General features: G+C 44.5%; 3 protein-coding genes across 3 annotated transcripts; all 3 read left to right on the top strand.

Moving 5' to 3' along the window:
• Positions 1–1,612: 1,612 nt before the first annotated feature.
• On the top strand, positions 1,613–5,791 carry LOC109464959 (protein-lysine methyltransferase METTL21E-like). Its single transcript, XM_019762078.1, has 4 exons — positions 1,613–2,586; positions 3,940–4,051; positions 4,631–4,728; positions 5,186–5,791. The coding sequence occupies exons 1-4, from the start codon at positions 2,428–2,430 to the stop codon at positions 5,522–5,524; spliced, it is 708 nt and encodes a 235-aa protein (XP_019617637.1). The 5' UTR covers positions 1,613–2,427; the 3' UTR covers positions 5,525–5,791.
• Positions 5,792–7,270: 1,479 nt separating this feature from the next.
• Positions 7,271–12,452, top strand: LOC109464963 (protein-lysine methyltransferase METTL21E-like). The gene is made up of 5 exons (XM_019762083.1): positions 7,271–7,406; positions 10,084–10,218; positions 10,794–10,911; positions 11,544–11,653; positions 12,115–12,452. The coding sequence occupies exons 1-5, from the start codon at positions 7,341–7,343 to the stop codon at positions 12,421–12,423; spliced, it is 738 nt and encodes a 245-aa protein (XP_019617642.1). The 5' UTR covers positions 7,271–7,340; the 3' UTR covers positions 12,424–12,452.
• A 1,237-nt stretch (positions 12,453–13,689) lies between these two features.
• LOC109464964 (protein-lysine methyltransferase METTL21E-like) lies at positions 13,690–16,504 on the top strand. Its single transcript, XM_019762084.1, has 4 exons — positions 13,690–13,964; positions 15,111–15,220; positions 15,432–15,512; positions 16,164–16,504. Exons 1-4 carry the CDS (start codon positions 13,694–13,696, stop codon positions 16,371–16,373), a joined length of 672 nt encoding a protein of 223 aa, XP_019617643.1. The 5' UTR covers positions 13,690–13,693; the 3' UTR covers positions 16,374–16,504.
• The last annotated feature ends 275 nt before the right edge of the window (positions 16,505–16,779 follow it).

Genomic DNA, 16,779 nt, shown 5'->3' with positions numbered 1-16,779 from the left:
TTGCTATGTAAATAAGGCGACCTCCCTATACCAGTTGGGGCAGCTAGGATACTGCACATACCTTCCCTGTACAAATACGAGATATTAATATTATATCTGGTGTTTCAAAATTCTTAATAACATGAATGTTTGATCGCAGTGTCTATAATTCGGGTGTACCTCTGTAGGGAATTGAGAAAACGACTGTATTGATGTGTCACATAACGACTAATAAATAAATGAATGTTTTTGTAACTGCTGTCTATATCTTTGTACTTCCAAGAACAGCTTTAAGAATTGTGAGAAATACAGTTTCTGTCCTCTCTGTCACGACCACTGGAAGAGTAGCTCTTCAGTGAGATAAACTAGTTCGAGATCGCTTTCACGGGAATATAAAGGAGTAGATATGTGAGAGTTTGTGAAACTTGTTCGAATTACTACAGGATGTTTCGAGAACCATATATGACTAACCTGGTCATCTGAGGCCAGGAGAGTAAATCACATGCAAGTTGTAAAACCGTTACCGGAACTCTGAGACAAGCGGAATTGGAACCCATGTGTGTATATATAAAGACATTCGGTCGTATAGTTCACGAAACTAAATATCCTTACACGTACATATGTCACACGTACATAGAAAGGTTAGTGTACAGCTATACAAATTTCCTTATTAGATTACCCAGTCTGTAAGAGTGAAACCGATCCATCGTCGTTCCTTAAAAGTCGTAGGATCGGTACACATATCTAACTGACCGTACGGTACGTTCTTACCTATATTTTTATTTCAAAATTTTATGCTGAGGTCACATTTCCAAACCGGGGCCCGGCCGGGCTGCTTCGATTAACGATTAACAATTTTTATCAAGAATATACGCAAATAGTTAATTTTTTCAACTTTTTTGTGCTTTGTTGTCTTGTATACCATATTTTTCGTTTCATAAGACTGCCCGGCCGGGCCCCGGTTTGGAAATGTGACCTCAGAATCAACAGAAAGATACATGGTGGTGGCTCAAGCGAAATATCTTAACATCACCACTGGACATAAGATAATAACAAAAATCTTTAATTGTTTTGTAACAGAGAGGTATTAATGGGATGTGACTCCGGACACGTTCCATGGTACCAGGCTACCCCAGCGCTAACCAGCTCGCGACCCCGCGGGCGAGGAGATCGCGTTTCCCGCGTTAGAGCGCGAGACACTCCGGGAATGTCCATCCAACACCGCCACAATCATCCGTCACTTCCCCGCATAAGGCCACACCGACTTAATCTTATGGATGACATCCGCGCGCGCATTGAATTTCGCCTGTTCTCAAAAAAAAAGATCACGTCCATCGAGCCTGGGTGGACGTGATCTTTTTTTAGTAGCATTTGTGGTTTAGGGTAGCATTTTAATTTTTGGCCGGCCTTTTTTTTTAATTCGCCCGCGCGAACTAGTTTGGGGGTCTTCAGACGATGTCATCCATAGAATTAAGGCGGCGTGGCCTAACAGCACAGAAGAGCCCAGAACGTTGCTGAGATTAGCTGCACACACCGTCAGCAATAAACCCGACAGCACGTCGTCACGGCCGCACCAGAAGAAATACGACCCTGTGACAGCCACTACTACGACTGACAGTGGTTGTGACAAAGCTTTCTCCAGGCTGAACCAGTCAACAAGTACAAATCGTCATCACAGGACTCTGAAAGTCAGTGAAGTCTACTTCTGTCAGTGAAGGAAAAGGTCTCTCCAGGCTGTACCAGTCAACACATACAGACCGACACCATACGTTCTGAAAGCCACTTTTTCTAGGTGCCAGTGGTTAAAGGGAAGGGAAATTTTCTCTACGCTTCACAAGTCAACACGCGATCCGACAACATACGACTCCCTGAAAGCCACAGCTATTGCTGCCAGTGGTTAAAGTGTTGAAGGGAAGCTTTCTCCGCGTTGTACCTGTCAAGTCCGAACCGTCATCATAGTACGGCTCTCTAAAAGCTCCGCGTTGTACCAGTGTGCACGTAAAAGCATCACACGACCCTCGAAAAGTCAGTGAAGGGAGGATTTCTACAGGATTCACCAGTCAACACGTACAAACCGTCACCATACGACTATCTGAAAGCTACTACGACTGCTAGTGTTTGAGGTGAAGGGAAGATTTCTACAAGCTGTACAACTCTACAAACCGTCACCGTACGGCCACTCTTTCAAAGTGACTACTACTGCTGCCACTGAAGGAAAGATTTCGCACCAGCTAACACGTACAAACCGCCAGCATACGACTCTCTGAAAGCCACGGTCTACTACTGCTGTCAGTAGTCGTAGTGAAGGGAAGCTTTATACCCATCGTAGCAATCAACAAGTACGGGCCGGCTCTCTGATATCCCTGAAAGCACTACTTTTGCCAGTGGTTGTAGTGAAGGAAAGATTTCTACACATCGTACCAGCTAACACGTAAGAACATCATCACCATGCCTATGACGGAGCCGATGAACAGGCACAACATCCATGAGCAGCTGCCGCGGAGGGACCGGATGCAGCTGTACAACTTCACGGGGAGAGACGTCGTGCTGTGGGAGAGGAACATCGGGGATGACGGGGACGACATCGGCAAACGGGTCTGGCCATCGGTCAGTACAATACTTCTGACGTTCTGTATCTGTATCTGTATAGCCGGTATAACTGCCCTTGGTTATCAACACTTATTGTACCCAGAACTGTGCCTGTCTAGTTCTATCCCTGTGTCTCGATAGTCTATATTGTACCCAGGACCATGCCTATCTATTTCTGAATGGATTGAGGTTACTGGACATCGACATAAGAGTCGGTCAGTAGACTCTTACTGTATCCAGAATCTATCTAGTTCTATGCCTGAATGAGTTAGGGTTATGGTCAGGCACGGTTCCGGAGAGTCACGGCGCATCCAAGAACGTAGATTTGCACAAGACACGGTTATGGATTCGCGTGGACTCTTCAGCACCATGTCTGAGCATGTTTCTAAATACAAAGCTCTTTTGTGACTATCAATCCCAGTTGGTTTGAAGTGGTTTTGTCGACTCTGCACAGTATACCGACGAAAAGTTAGAACACTAGAATGCAAACTTTTACCGAGCATCTCACTCTGTCCCTAACACGTATCATTTGACCGTTGGGGCACCAGACTAGTCCAAACTAGTCCAAACCAGCTTGTTGACGAGTAGGGACACATGGACATTACGGACTACTCAGCACGTCAACGTCGTACTCGGCATACCAATTAAAAAAACAAGAACGCGCCGGATTTAGAACACCGCTGACATCACAATTACCCCTTGACCCATGTGACCCATAGGAAAGAAGAAAACATCCGCTACCGACAGTTCGTATAACGGCCAAGACGTAGCAACATTTGAAAACCTTGAGTTGCCTATCGCCTGATCTGGCCTTGTCAAGACATACCCTGAGGCAAATGGCCTGCCGCTACTCAGAATAAGAGCTAAACATTGGATAAATAAGTCATCTCCACAGGAATGTGATGAACGTGAATAAGAATCCTGATCGTTTTGCATTTCATAGATGGGGGTAAATTGTAGTGTCGAGGCTTTGGCCTTAGCTTGACACGAATATTGAAAATTACAAAATCTCTGAAACCTGTCTTTAAAGTCATTGGGTGCAGGGTATGTCAGTTGTTTCTGTTGTTTTTAACAGAACATGTTATGTTTGACTTTAAAAACGTCTGGAAGTCAATGTTTCAATGACCGTCTGTCACCTTCCTCAGGGCAATACTGACTAGTTCTACTTTGCCCTGAGGAAGTTGACAAACGTCGGCTTGTAAAATCCTTGGTTCTGAATAAAGAATCTTGTTATACAGTAACTTACCAACCTGATGAAACTATTCGCGGACGTAAAAGCATGCTTACCTCCCTGTCTATTCCTGTACTAACCGAACACTCCCTCTCTTCTCTTGATTTCCTCCATCATGGCCCTGGTATCCTACACGGTAGGCAGTGGACCTTTGCCACTTCCTGCAGAAGGGAGACTTTCCTATGCAAGATAAGAAAGTTCTAGAGTTAGGAGCCGGCATAGGACTGGTCGGTATAGTAGCCAGTCTCCTCGGTAAGTTGTCCTTTTCAAAGTTCCTCTAAACCCATTCACCTAATTTAAGTTGCTTTTTTACATCATTTATCTCAGAACATAGAATTATCACAATTGCTTCTTTCCTTTTTTTCAGTGTGTTGTTAACTACTTTTCTCACTACATTTCTGCAAAACTAGTTCCATCAACATCATGATGACAGCCGACATCACCATCATCACATCACAAACAACTGGCCCATCGTCATACATCATATGTATCACATCGTACCCATCATTAGCGTTTGTGTGGTGTTATTCTACCCAGAACTGTGCCTATCTAGTTCTATGCGTGAATGGGTTAGGGATAGGATGAGGCACAGTTCTGGATAGCTTCCGCGTATCCAAGAACGCAGATTTCCTCAAGGCACGCATCGCATCTGTCCAGAACCGTTGCTGAGCATGGTTCTGGATAAAGCACAGTCCTGGATACGCGCGGACTATCCAGAACCGTACCTGAGCATGGTTCTGGATAAAGCACGGTTCTGGATACAACATGTGGCTGTTATGTTGAATTGTGCCATTGGTAAAGTAACTAACATGATTTTTGGCAACGCCACAGGAGCGGACGTGACGCTGACCGACCTTCCCAACATTGTTGGCAACATGGAGGAGAACGTCCGCGCCAACACGAAGGAAGGATGCAAGTATCCGCCAAAGGTGGGCATCAACTAGCCTCCTTAGCATGCCAAAAACTGGGGGTTTTGGGGGTCTTCAGGGTCTTTGGGAGCTTTTATGTGCTATTTTCTGATTTCATATAGACAACATAGCCGGCCATAGCCAGTAACTGGGCTAATCAGAAAACAGCCAAAGACCACCAAATCCCCAGTTCTATAAGCCTGCTACGGAGGCTAGGCATCAATATATATTCTGGCAAATTAATATGCCATAGGAAAAATGCGTCGATGAAGGGTAGACATCCAAGTAATGAGATACACAAGAAAACTGTTGCTCAAGCAACTGGATAGATTTTGAAATGATAGTAAGACAGCAAAAACGATTTGCCAACACCCATATATGTCCTTTGCCATGATCTGCAAGATTCTCTGGCTCTTCGTGAACCAAACTTCACGATTTGGTAAATAAATTTTCTTCAACTCCATTATTTTTGGTCCAGGTGCGCCCCCTAGTGTGGGGAAGGGACCTGCACAAGATCAAAGGGCCGAAGGAAGGTGTCCACTACGACTACGTCATCGGTACTGACGTCATCTACATAGAGGAAGTGTTCCATGACCTCAGCGTGACCTTGAGGCACTTCTGTGACCCGAGAACCACCGTGCTGCTGGGGTGTCACTTCCGGGTCAAAAGTCGTGACCTCAAGTTCATTGAACTCTTCAAGAAGGACTTTAAGATTGTGAAGGAACACAAAATCCCGGGACAGGGCGTCAACAAGATTCTGTTCGAGGCTAGAATGAAAGGTTTCGATGTGTTAGACGACCCAGCTAAAAATCACTGATCACGGGAATTAATTTTGACTTCATGTAAAAAGGAAAACAAGTCTGAAATTTTATATTTTCACGAATTCTGTATAATATTGTTTTTCGGAAAGTTTACAAAACGTCATACACATTTATCTTGCCCTTATTTGATGTAATAAAAAAGATTAACGGCTCTCGGTGGCAAATGTGCTGATGTTGACACATTGTCGCACCAAATCCGCAGTGTGATTTTGTAGTGTGTTTTAGACAGATCGATCAGCTTGTAAGGCTCGATGGGCATCACAACAACCGTACAGGTAGGCAATTCGTGTAATGTGTTTCGTGTAATAGAGTAAAACCACTACATGTATCTTGAATCATGTATACAGCCACACAGTGGCCATGTCTGTCATGCATGTGAGCATAAGTTCACCGAAAAGACAAGGTCATATTGAACACGTTCCAAGCAAAATAGACCCAGTGGACACACAAGCATGGACACAGTTATCTGGGACGTGGGAATATGTAGATCTTTAGATGGCGGTGACTTGGCCACGCTTGGTGACTTGTTATGCCCCCTAGCGAATGTTGAAAATACTACAGGTCCCTTGACCTTGTGACATCAGTATTTGATAAATAAACAGTCCATGACAACCTTAAGCCCACTGGTATGTCAGTCCAAGGCAACTGGTCCAAGATGTCGGTCAAATATGTTATAGGTTATTGTGGTAGGATATTCATAGGATGTTCAATTTCTTTGAAACCTCAACCTCTTTTAGGCAGAAACAATTGAGAATGGATAAATGTGTACTCAAGGACGGGGGGATTGAATAAGCCTTATATGAAGTCATCAGAAGTGAACCATGGCCATTGGTCATCCTCAACTACAAGGGACGAACAAGAAGAAGACGTCGATATGATTATTGTACCCAGAACCGTGCTTTTCTAATCCTGTATGCCTGCATGGGTTAGGGTTAGGATCAGGCACTGTTCTGGACAGTCACCACGTGTCCTAGAACGTAGATTTGCCTCAGGTTCTGGATACACTTGGACTATCCAGAACAGTGGTTGAGCATAGGTCTCGGAAAATCACATTTCGATCCACTAAGTTCGATCCACCGAGTCAGGAGAAATCCGGTTGAAACCGGTCATCCGACGCTATCGTAGTCAAAACCGTGACAGATTGTCGCAGTGGAGTAAACATTGTAGCGATTATTGTAACAGGTTACAAATAGAACAGCCGTATCGGGTTACCATCCTGTCAGGCGTCCTGAGAAGTTCGCGCCATCTGCACCAAAGTTGCAGTGCGGCGGGGGAACGTTAGCCTGGCAGCCAGGCCATCTTAGGGTCCCCGCTATCTCTTAGCCTGGCATCCAGACCATCTTAGGCTCCTCGGTATCTCTACGGTGCTGGGAGTACCGTAGCCTAGCAGCCAGACCACCGTAGGCTCCTCGGTATCTCTTGGCCTGGCAGCCAGACCACCGTAGGCTCCCCGGTATCTCTACGATGCCGGGAGTACTGTAAGCCTAGTAGCCAGACCACCGCAGGCCCCCCGGTATCTCCTGGGTATCTCTACAGAGTTGGGAGTACTGTCCGTCCCTGTGGAGAACGGTAACCAGGCTAGACCGGGGCCGGTAAAACACCCCTTAGCCGGCCTGTGCAGAACGGTAACCAGGCTATCCTACTGAGCCAGCCTGTGGAGACTGCTGACGAGGCTACGGAAACGCAAGACCGTCTGTGGAGACTGATAGCCAAGCTAGTGAAACGCAAGGCCGCCGTGGAGACTGGTGACGAGGCTAGTGAAACGCAAGGCCGTAGCGGACAGATCAGATTGCGGGAGACAGTCCGGCAAACATGGGTGACCTGCTGGCAGAACTTCTCGCCCAGAACGACAAACCGGTATCGTATGCAGACAGACTGGTGCGTAACTTTGTAACTTATAGTTCAGTTGTACTACAATTGCATACGTTGTACTGCTAGGATTTCATACTTTAATACATGGCATTCATATTGTTTTATTTATGGCATCCTAGGATATGAAAAGAAACAGTCACGCAGGAGACACTTATATTAAGTGTGATATACATAACTGTCACATATTTTCAAACCTGTATTGGATGCACCATTATTAAAACTGACAAAAAGCATGGAGGGAAATCCAAACACTACACCAGTTATACATGAAACGGAATGATTATATGGCATGTAATTTCCGTACCGAGTCAGTGCACTGTGTACACAGGTCAGCACCGCTGATGGACCAGCACGTACGTAAGGCATAGCTGGGATAGCAGATATGTACTGTATCCCCGTCCCAGGGAGGATAACACATCCAATGGACAAGATATACATTGTGCAACACCAGGGCTCGAAATTCATCTTTGGGAATAGGTGCATTTTTTGTGTGCACTATATAAGATAAAATAAGTATAATGTCAGCAAAAACGTAGTTATGTTTCATTTTATAGAGAAAAGTACTATAATAATGTTTTATTATTTTTCTGACTCTTAGATAAGAATAGGTAAGAATATGCTGTATACCATAATACATTTAACAGTTTACATACGTAAACCTACGAAAATATTTGAGTGCACTGGTGCACCCACAGAAGAAAATTGGGCACACAGCTCCAAATTTGGGTGCACATGCACCATGATTTCGAGCCCTGAACACAAAATAGAAATAAAAAGCAGCAATGAAATCTCCAACGTAACCAACACATGATGAGATATAGCAAGACGATACCAGCGGCTGGGGACGAAATGCTGGGTTATGTATAGAACGTTATCTGTGCCACTATCCCTGACGTAGGTTCTACTATCTACTAGCCTTACAGACGCAGTTCAAAATAAACAACAGCCGGGGCCTTGACCCACATCTATTCTCGCCTTCACTGCCAGAGAGTTGTCTTGAGCCAAGATATTTCGCTTGTGTAAACTGAAATTATACGCACCAAAACGCAACGAGTTGGAATTCCAGTTTGGCCACTCTTCATTTGACGGGCATCTCTGAGAGTTCTCCTGTGGTTGACAAAGAAAGAAAGAAAGTAACTTGTGACAAGCCGTATTTTGCTTGTGTAAACTGAAATTATACGCACCAAAACGCATTCGAGTAGAGTCGGCATTCCAGTTTGGCCACTCTTCAATTGATTGACATCACTTGGAGTTCTCCAGTTGTAGTTGGCAACAAAGAAAAATATATCGTTTGACCTCCTGTCCCACTAGGGACTTTTACCAAGACACTAGGTTGAGCTGCTAGGATTGTACTTGGTAAAATATTAGACTAGGCATTGCGCTATCAGAGTTCATTTAGCAGTCATTGACCTCAGTGCATGGTGAGGCAAATACGCCTGACCAACCTTGACTAAAACTTTACATGAAACTTCAATAGAGCTTTAACACTATACGTAATTCGCATCCCCAGTTGGTTCCTGAGATATTTCTGAAACCCGATATGAATAGAATGCCTGTGAAAGAGGTCATGTCCAACCTACATGTTGACAGAAGACGCCCAAGGTCATGTCGTGGTGACTTGTCCAACGCTGCCGCCATTGTTGCACCTGTTCCAAACGCAAACCAAATCTTCAGCACTGACAAGGGCGAAACAGCAAGGCTTCGCCATATACAGAGGATCCAGAAAAATTCCTAAGACTGCATATTAAATGTGTACATGTCAAATTAATATTCATGGGAATGTTATTGGAATGGAATTAACTAAAGTTATGTCTTGAGCGTTTGGATGCGATCGAGGGTCAGAGGTCGTGAACGTTTCTTGCCAACAACACGGTAGGATTAAACAGGTAAGTTGTTGAGAAAACTTGGTCTGCTCCTTTGCTACACCAGAACCGTGCCTATCTAGTTCTATGCCTGAATGGGTTAGGGTTAGGATCAGGCACGGTTCTGGGTAGTCTCTATATTGTGTCCAGAGCTGTGTCTATCTAGATCTAATTCTAGGCCTGAATGGGTTAGGGTTAGGATCAGGCATGGTCCTGGATAGTTTCCGGGGCCAAGAACGTATAGTTGCCCCAGGTAGGTTTCAGGATACGTGTGGACTATCCTGAAGCGTGCCTGGACATTGTCCTGAATAAGCCACGGTTCTGGAAACAACATAATTCTTGTTTTATTTTTTCCCACCTTCCAGGAGCTTTTCCATTGATCTTTTCAATCTGTTGTGCATGGTTAGAGATACGGTTAGGGTTAGCGTTAGGGTTAGGTTATAGTTACAGTTACGGTTATGTGTCCTGTTGGTTGTTCCAGGAGCGGTCCCGGGACATGATGCGGACACGGCGGCGGAGACAGGTGTTCCAGCTACTCGGCAGGGTTAGAGTGAGAGTTACGGTTACGGTTAAGGGTTACGGTCAGAGTTGCGGTTACGGGTTAGGGTTACGATTACGTGTCCTGCTGGTTCTTCCAGGAGCGGGCCCGTGACATGATGCGGACCCGGCGGCGGAGACAGGTGTTTCCCTTAGTGCCCTTAAGCCTTCTTGTTTTATTTTTCCATCTTCCAGAATCGTGCCTTGGTATTCTATGGTTCCGCTACAGCTAATATTTGTCTAAAAGTATTAACAGCAATACTAACGTCGATCCTTACTTACAGGAGCGTGCCCGGGACATGATGCGGACCCGGAGAAGGAGACAGGTGTTCCAGCTACTCGGCAGGGAGATCTCGATCTGGGAGAGCGACGTGGGAGAGGAGACGGACCTGGCCATCGGGAAGCGCCTCTGGCCCGGGGTAACGTAGACACAAGTTTATCTGCATGTATTTCTATGCCTGAATGGCCTAGGGTTAGGATTAGGCACTGTTCTGACCCGGGGTTAAATATCAAGGACCGTGCTGATCTATATACTACAGAGTGCACGTCCTTCTATGGCTATATGGCTTAGTGCTAGGATCAGGCACGGTTCTGGTCTGTACATGTCGTATCCGACCTTATCTACTAGTACCTACAGTAGTTCTATGCCTGGATGGTATAGGGCAAAGTCTGTATACTAGTACTCTACGCGTACCCAGAACCGAACCTGAAGCAAATTGACGTTCTTAGATTCGCGGAAATTATCCAGACCTGTGCACTGTGGTTTTACTTTTAGATGAAGCACGGAACCAGAAACTGTAAAACGATGTGTTTTTGACATCTATTCTGTTTTGTAGTTGAATAATCATAATTAAAAATGCAGTAACACAAAATTGGTCAATTTTGATAGTTTTCCCTAGTATCAGTGAATTCTTTCCATATGTTGATAACCATGTTTCCATGATGCTTATTCGGGGCTTCAATGTACCGTTTCTGACGGTTTCTTTCCCACCAGGGAGTGGCGTTTGCAGAGTTTCTGGAGTCGGAGAATTTCAACATGTCGTTTGAAGACAAGAAAGTGATCGAGCTCGGAGCCGGGACGGGACTCGTGGGGATCGCGCTGAGCTTTCTGGGTACGAAAAATACTAATGAGTTGATATGTACATTACAGTTTGACTCAATACCTAATCTCCAAGCAGATCCTAGGGTATTGGGTGGCGTATATGGACCCTCTATGGCGAATGCATACTGCCTGGCCAGTTTGATACTGTCTTTTTGCCACCCTAGGATCTGCTTGGGGATTACTCAATACCTTCGTTTGTGTTTGCTTGCTTGTGTGCGACTGTTTGTTAACGTGCGTCTTATCTGTGTTATATCTGTGCCTCTCTGTCACTGTTTGTCCGTCTCTATCTCTCTCCTTCTACATGTCTCCTTCTATATGTTCTCCTTCTATATGAGTGTGTGTGTGTTTGTGTGTGTGTGTGTGTGTGTGTGTGTCTGTGTGTGTGTGTGTGTGTGTGTGCGTGCGTGTGTGCGTGCGTGTGTGTGTGTGAGTGTATGTTTGTCTGTGTGTGCGTGCGTGCGTGTGTGTGTGAGTGCGTGTGTGTGTGTGTGTGTGAGTGCATGTTCGTCTCTGTGTGTGTAAGTGTGTGTGTGCGTGCGTGCGTGCGTGCATGACTAATTTGGAGATACCGCTAACCGTTTGTAAACACGACCCATCCCAGCAGTAATAACGGTTGATTTTTATGAAATGTGACCGCCGTAGGGGCTGACGTGACCTTGACTGACCTTCCTGACATCATTTCCTACACGGAAGAGAACGTCCTACTGAACACCGTGGACAACGACACGCCACTGTGTAAATACACCCCGCAGGTGACGCTAATTACGCTAATTACTCTAATTAGGGATGTAGAGAGCGGTACGACACGAAATTTTAATTGAAACATCCTTTACCATTCTTAACATGGCATGCAGTTAAGTACGTAACACAGTCAAATAACAACAAATTACTGGAAATTACTGGAAACTGATTCTAACATCCTTTTCAGTTTAGACACAAAATTAACATCTCTTTACCATTCTAAATATAGAATATATTTAAAATTTTATGCAGTTAAGTATATGCATAACTAACACCGTGAAAACTAATTCTAGGATTCTTTATGGTTTATCTTAATACTATATGACCTATAACACATTTAGAATGCTAGGAATATGCATAAAAATAGATCAATAGAAAAGTTTCGTTGACACTTTGTGTTTTTTATATCGGAAGGCCTTTCCAATCATATACAGGGATTCTCACTCTAACAGTATCGCACACCCTCCCCTAGGTGCGCCCCCTAACGTGGGGCCGGGACCTTGCAGCCTACCCCAGGAACGACCCACGATATGACTACGTCATCGGAATGGAGTGTGTGTACATCGAGCCCGTTTTTGATGACCTCATCGCCACCATTAAACACTTAAGCACCGAGAACACCGTAATTCTGATCGGCTATCACGTCCGGATCAAGAAAAGAGAGGAGAAGTTCAGAAAACTGTTCTTCGAGAACTTCGACGTTCTGGGCGAGTTTGCAGTCAAGGGTCCTGCGTTCACTGTTCTTATGGCTAAAATTCTACCGGGGGAAAACATATCGTGAAGAACTCGTCTTCCTGTATGATATGTAATTCTGTGTCACGCTGTGTGATGTTATGTATTTATGGTGGTATAGGTATAATAATTATGTGCTGCGTATTCATTTTTAGGCAATCCATTGATGTCGATGGAGTGTTGATGTTTGGATCTGTTTTTTTGTTTGATCTGTTTGAGTCTGGTTGATGTTGTCTGATCATGAAAATTAAGTGCTGTCTCTTCCTTAATGTTATTCCTTCGAGACACTATTGAATGATACGTAGTTATGTGTGAGCGTGTTTGTAGTTGTGTATTTACAATTGAATGTACAAGCAAGGGTGCTCCCCCTCTTCCCAAAATTCCAGCAGGTCTCCAAAAATGTTCAAATTTAAGGTTTTCTCTTTGTATTCTCATGAAAATTCGCTGATTTTTTAAGGAGCACCTCTTCCCTAAGAGGAGCTCCCTGTAGTGTTTAATACTAGTAAGAGCGAGAGAAATTGAGAGACGAAAACGAAGAGCACACTCATGAAGTTAAACCCATCTGGCATTCGGCTTGAATACGTGAAGGTATTAGCAAACATATGAGAAGCGGCCCATCCTTGTTCCACATACGGCTCTTTGCCGATGTGCTACTGCGAACGTGCATAGTGGTTAGATTCCCGCCCTTTTCACGAATTCTGTCACGGTCCCAAGAACACGTGTAACCCGATATCCGTATCGTCTGCACAACACCTCTCTCCCAATGCCCATATATGGAGTGGGAGGTGACGATGTTAACTTAGGCTGATACTTCTAGACTTTTCTGATGGTATCAAGTGAAGCAGAACTTGCCAAATGTAGCAGCGATGGGTGGGCTCAAATACTGACTAATGCGAACAGAAATTGTTCAAAAGACTGCTCTATATGGTTAGGTTGTCCTTTATTTTTGAATCCGAACAAGCTTGCTTGTATCAATATTTTTGGACGTAGACATAGCTCCGTCAGAAATATTTGCGTGTGGCCCTGACAACATACGTTGTGTCAATAGTAATTTGATATGGGACGAAGGTTGTCATTGACAAGTTCAAAAATATCGGAACCGGTTTGGTGTGGTTTGTTTCTGCGCACACCGACGTCCTTGTTGACCAGTGCAGTACAGAGCGAAAGCTAGTGACTGACTTTTTGCAAGGAAATCTCTATCTATGTCGTCCTTTGACTGTTTACACACGTTTGAAAACAGTCTCTTATTTTGAGAGCAAGAGGGAACAAGCCTGACAAAAATGTCGTCTGACAAAGCCAGAGCGCGGGAGCTGACAGAAATGTCGTCTGAGAAGGAAAAAGCGCGGGATCTGACAGAAATGTCGTCTGAGACGAAAAAATCGCGGGATCTGACAGAAATGTCGTCTGAGAAGGAAAAAGCGCGGGAACTGACAGAAATATCGTCTGACAAAGCCAGAGCGCGGGAACTGATGCGAAAGAGATGCAGAATGAGACCGTACCATTTCGCGGGGAGGGAGGTCGTCATCTGGGAGAGGGACGTGGGAGAGAACTCGGAGGAGGCCATCGGGAAAAGGATCTGGCCTGGGGTAGGTGGCGAGCCTAGCTTTCGTACGTTCCTTACAAAACTTCGGCCTTCGAATGAAAGATCATTTATCACTTCACATTTAACACTCATGCTCCTGTTCTGAAACGACAGGAGCTACTTGACATATTTGCATCATCCTTGTCCTGACTGGTCTTAGTTTTGTTTCCTTTTGGACTTTCAAAAAAAATTGTCACTTATTTGCATGTCAATCAGTAGTTCGTACTTACACGCCTGCTTTTCTGACTACTCTCCAGTGTCACTGACGAAAAGTAAGTGGATGCAACCTGAAGTGTCTGACCGTTTCCAAAATCATGCCCATGTCAGTTGCTTTAGTGACTGTTGTTTTGGCGTGTCTCATTACCTGAATGTCTAACCTTCATCGACCAACGAATGAAATGTTTACGTTTTTGTTTTGACACTGAACCAGGGAGAAGCGTTTGCGGAGTACCTCGAGTCTGACGAGCTTTCCTTGGAGGACAAAAAAGTCATCGAGTTGGGAGCTGGCACGGGGCTGGTGGGGATAGTGGCCAGCCTGCTAGGTCTGTACTGTGTCCAGAACTGTACGTGTCTAGCTGTAAGAGAGTCCATGATCTGTGCCTATCTAGTTCTATGCCTGAATGGGATAGTTTCCGGGCAAGGTTCTGCATTGTATCTGCGTATCCAAGAACGTAGGTTTGCCCTAGGCACGGTTCTTGATAGTCTCCGCGTATCCAAGAACGTAGATTTGCCTCAGTCACGGTTGTGGATACGCATGGACTACGAACTAGTATTGCCTATATGGCTCCTGATGGAGCACGGTTGGCGCTAGGCGTTTGTTTTGTAGTGAAGACGCTGTCAATCATTGTACGACAGAAAATTAATGGCTATCACAATCTTGATATATCGGTACATTATGTTAAGCAAAATTCACCTGTCTTGTCATCTAAAATACTGTCTTGTCAATCCTTGTCGATGGTGAACCCAAATTGACCAAGTCTCACTCCTTTATGGTCAAGTATACATGTACCGTTATGTATCGAAGACCTTCATGTAGTCATAGTGAGTTAGACATAACGTGTATTAATATGTATGACCCTAAAGCTTAATGCACAGAAAATGTGTTGAAAACGTGTTTCTATGTACTGACCTTGACCGCCGCCATCTTGGTTCAGGCGCTGACGTCACCATCACGGACCTTCCCGACATCCTCCCCTGCACAGCTGAGAACGTGACGTCAAACACGATGGAGGGACAGAGATGCATATGCAAATATCAGCCTAAGGTACGCAATTATTTTTATGAGCTTAAATTTCGAAACAAGGGTTCAAACCTCCGGCCTCCTCAAATTATCTAGAGTTATCGCGAACTTATTGGCACGACCAAAAATCTATTCTGACATACTTTCAACTGACACAGGGCAAAGCGTAACTCGTAACACAAATTTCGTGACCAGGAAAGTAACAAAACATTCTAACATATTTCATCCCGTCCAGGTGCGCCCCCTAACGTGGGGGAAGAACCTTGCAGCGTTCCCGGCGCACGGCGTCCACTACGACTACGTCATCGGCATAGAGGTCCAGTACATTTTTTTTATTAAAACAGCAAAAACATAAAAACACACAAGATGGCGTCGAACTTAAGTTCCATGAAACTTATATTAAAGGCGTCATCTACACAAAATGATTAAACAGAGATATACCGATTACAATCGAAACAAGCTAATTGGGGTTTAGTAAATGAAATTCAACGAGCGCAAGTCCCAACCCCTATCCCTCAGAATCACTGATAGGACACGAGTAGAACAATTGAAGTCGAAAAGATCAATCAGATACAAAACGACCACTTTTGATGATGAAATTCTGAGTAAAGTTTATATAATTGTACAATTAGTCTCAAAACTGCAAAAGGATGATCCGTAAAGTAAAAGATGTTCTAAGGATTATGATAACAGTTAAACTTTACGTGACCAACACAAAGTAAATTTAGGACTTACCCCAAATTTTCGACTGACTCCGTCAGTCTTGTTCTTGTTCTTGTCTACTGCAGCTTCCGGGACGTGACGTCGGAAACACGTGGTTGCAGCAGAGGGTCATACGTCTTAGCTAACCTATGACGCCCCCCCCCCCCGTCTCTGTTTAACTGTTATCATAATGTTATATACCAACACAGATGTTCTAAGGAATTATGAGATAGGGAATTAACGTCCAGAATGTGTCCCACCACAGGTCGTGTACATAGAGGAGGTTTTCGAAGACCTCATCAAAACCATCAAGTACCTGAGCGACAAGGACACAAGGATCCTCATTGGCTACCAGATCAGGGTCAAGGAACGGGACTCCAAGTTCGTCCGACTGTTTAAGGAACAATTCCGCGTCTTGAAGGAGAAGAGCATCATGGGTAATCGGATGAAGTTGTTGGAGGGGAGACTCAGATGACGCAGAATTGTTCAGTTTGATTTGATTTGATTTTATTGAAATTGCAACATCGCAATACATGCGGAACAGAGGCAGCTGTTGCTGGTGTTGTGTCCCGCACATTGAAACGAATACTGGTCAGACAATACTCATTTTCACTTGAGTCTAGTGGGGAAAGTCGTGTAAAGTGCCTTTCCCAAGGCGGGCACAAGATCAGTGGCATGTCAGGACTCGAACCCAGGACCCCTTGATTCCGAGTCGAGCACGCTGCCATTGCGCCACACCCCACAGTTTGAGTCGAAACGAAGAATCCAGCTCAAAATTAAAATTTCCAATCATATATTGATTTCATCAATGCATCTTAAATAATTATAATGTTAAGATTTGATGCATTGATGTTTCAAATTCTACTGCTATTCAGTAAATT

This window comes from Branchiostoma belcheri, unplaced genomic scaffold (genome assembly GCF_001625305.1).
Source record: "Branchiostoma belcheri isolate BF01 breed outbred unplaced genomic scaffold, Haploidv18h27 scaffold144, whole genome shotgun sequence".
Classification (NCBI taxonomy): Eukaryota; Metazoa; Chordata; class Leptocardii; order Amphioxiformes; family Branchiostomatidae; genus Branchiostoma; species Branchiostoma belcheri.
This window is presented reverse-complemented; position numbering and strand designations above follow the sequence as displayed.

Excerpts from the sequence above, each read along its gene's own strand:
- LOC109464963 (XM_019762083.1), top strand. The coding sequence starts at position 7,341 with ATGGGTGACCTGCTGGCAGAACTTCTCGCCCAGAACGACAAACCGGTA. Across the intron at positions 10,219-10,793 it reads GGAAGCGCCTCTGGCCCGGG|GGAGTGGCGTTTGCAGAGTT; the intron begins GTAACGTAGACA and ends CTTTCCCACCAG. Across the intron at positions 11,654-12,114 it reads TGTGTAAATACACCCCGCAG|GTGCGCCCCCTAACGTGGGG; the intron begins GTGACGCTAATT and ends ACCCTCCCCTAG.
- LOC109464959 (XM_019762078.1), top strand. The coding sequence starts at position 2,428 with ATGCCTATGACGGAGCCGATGAACAGGCACAACATCCATGAGCAGCTG. Across the intron at positions 4,052-4,630 it reads TATAGTAGCCAGTCTCCTCG|GAGCGGACGTGACGCTGACC; the intron begins GTAAGTTGTCCT and ends GCAACGCCACAG. Across the intron at positions 4,729-5,185 it reads GATGCAAGTATCCGCCAAAG|GTGCGCCCCCTAGTGTGGGG; the intron begins GTGGGCATCAAC and ends TTTTTGGTCCAG.
- LOC109464964 (XM_019762084.1), top strand. The coding sequence starts at position 13,694 with ATGTCGTCTGAGAAGGAAAAAGCGCGGGATCTGACAGAAATGTCGTCT. Across the intron at positions 15,221-15,431 it reads TATGCAAATATCAGCCTAAG|GTGCGCCCCCTAACGTGGGG; the intron begins GTACGCAATTAT and ends CATCCCGTCCAG. Across the intron at positions 15,513-16,163 it reads ACTACGTCATCGGCATAGAG|GTCGTGTACATAGAGGAGGT; the intron begins GTCCAGTACATT and ends GTCCCACCACAG.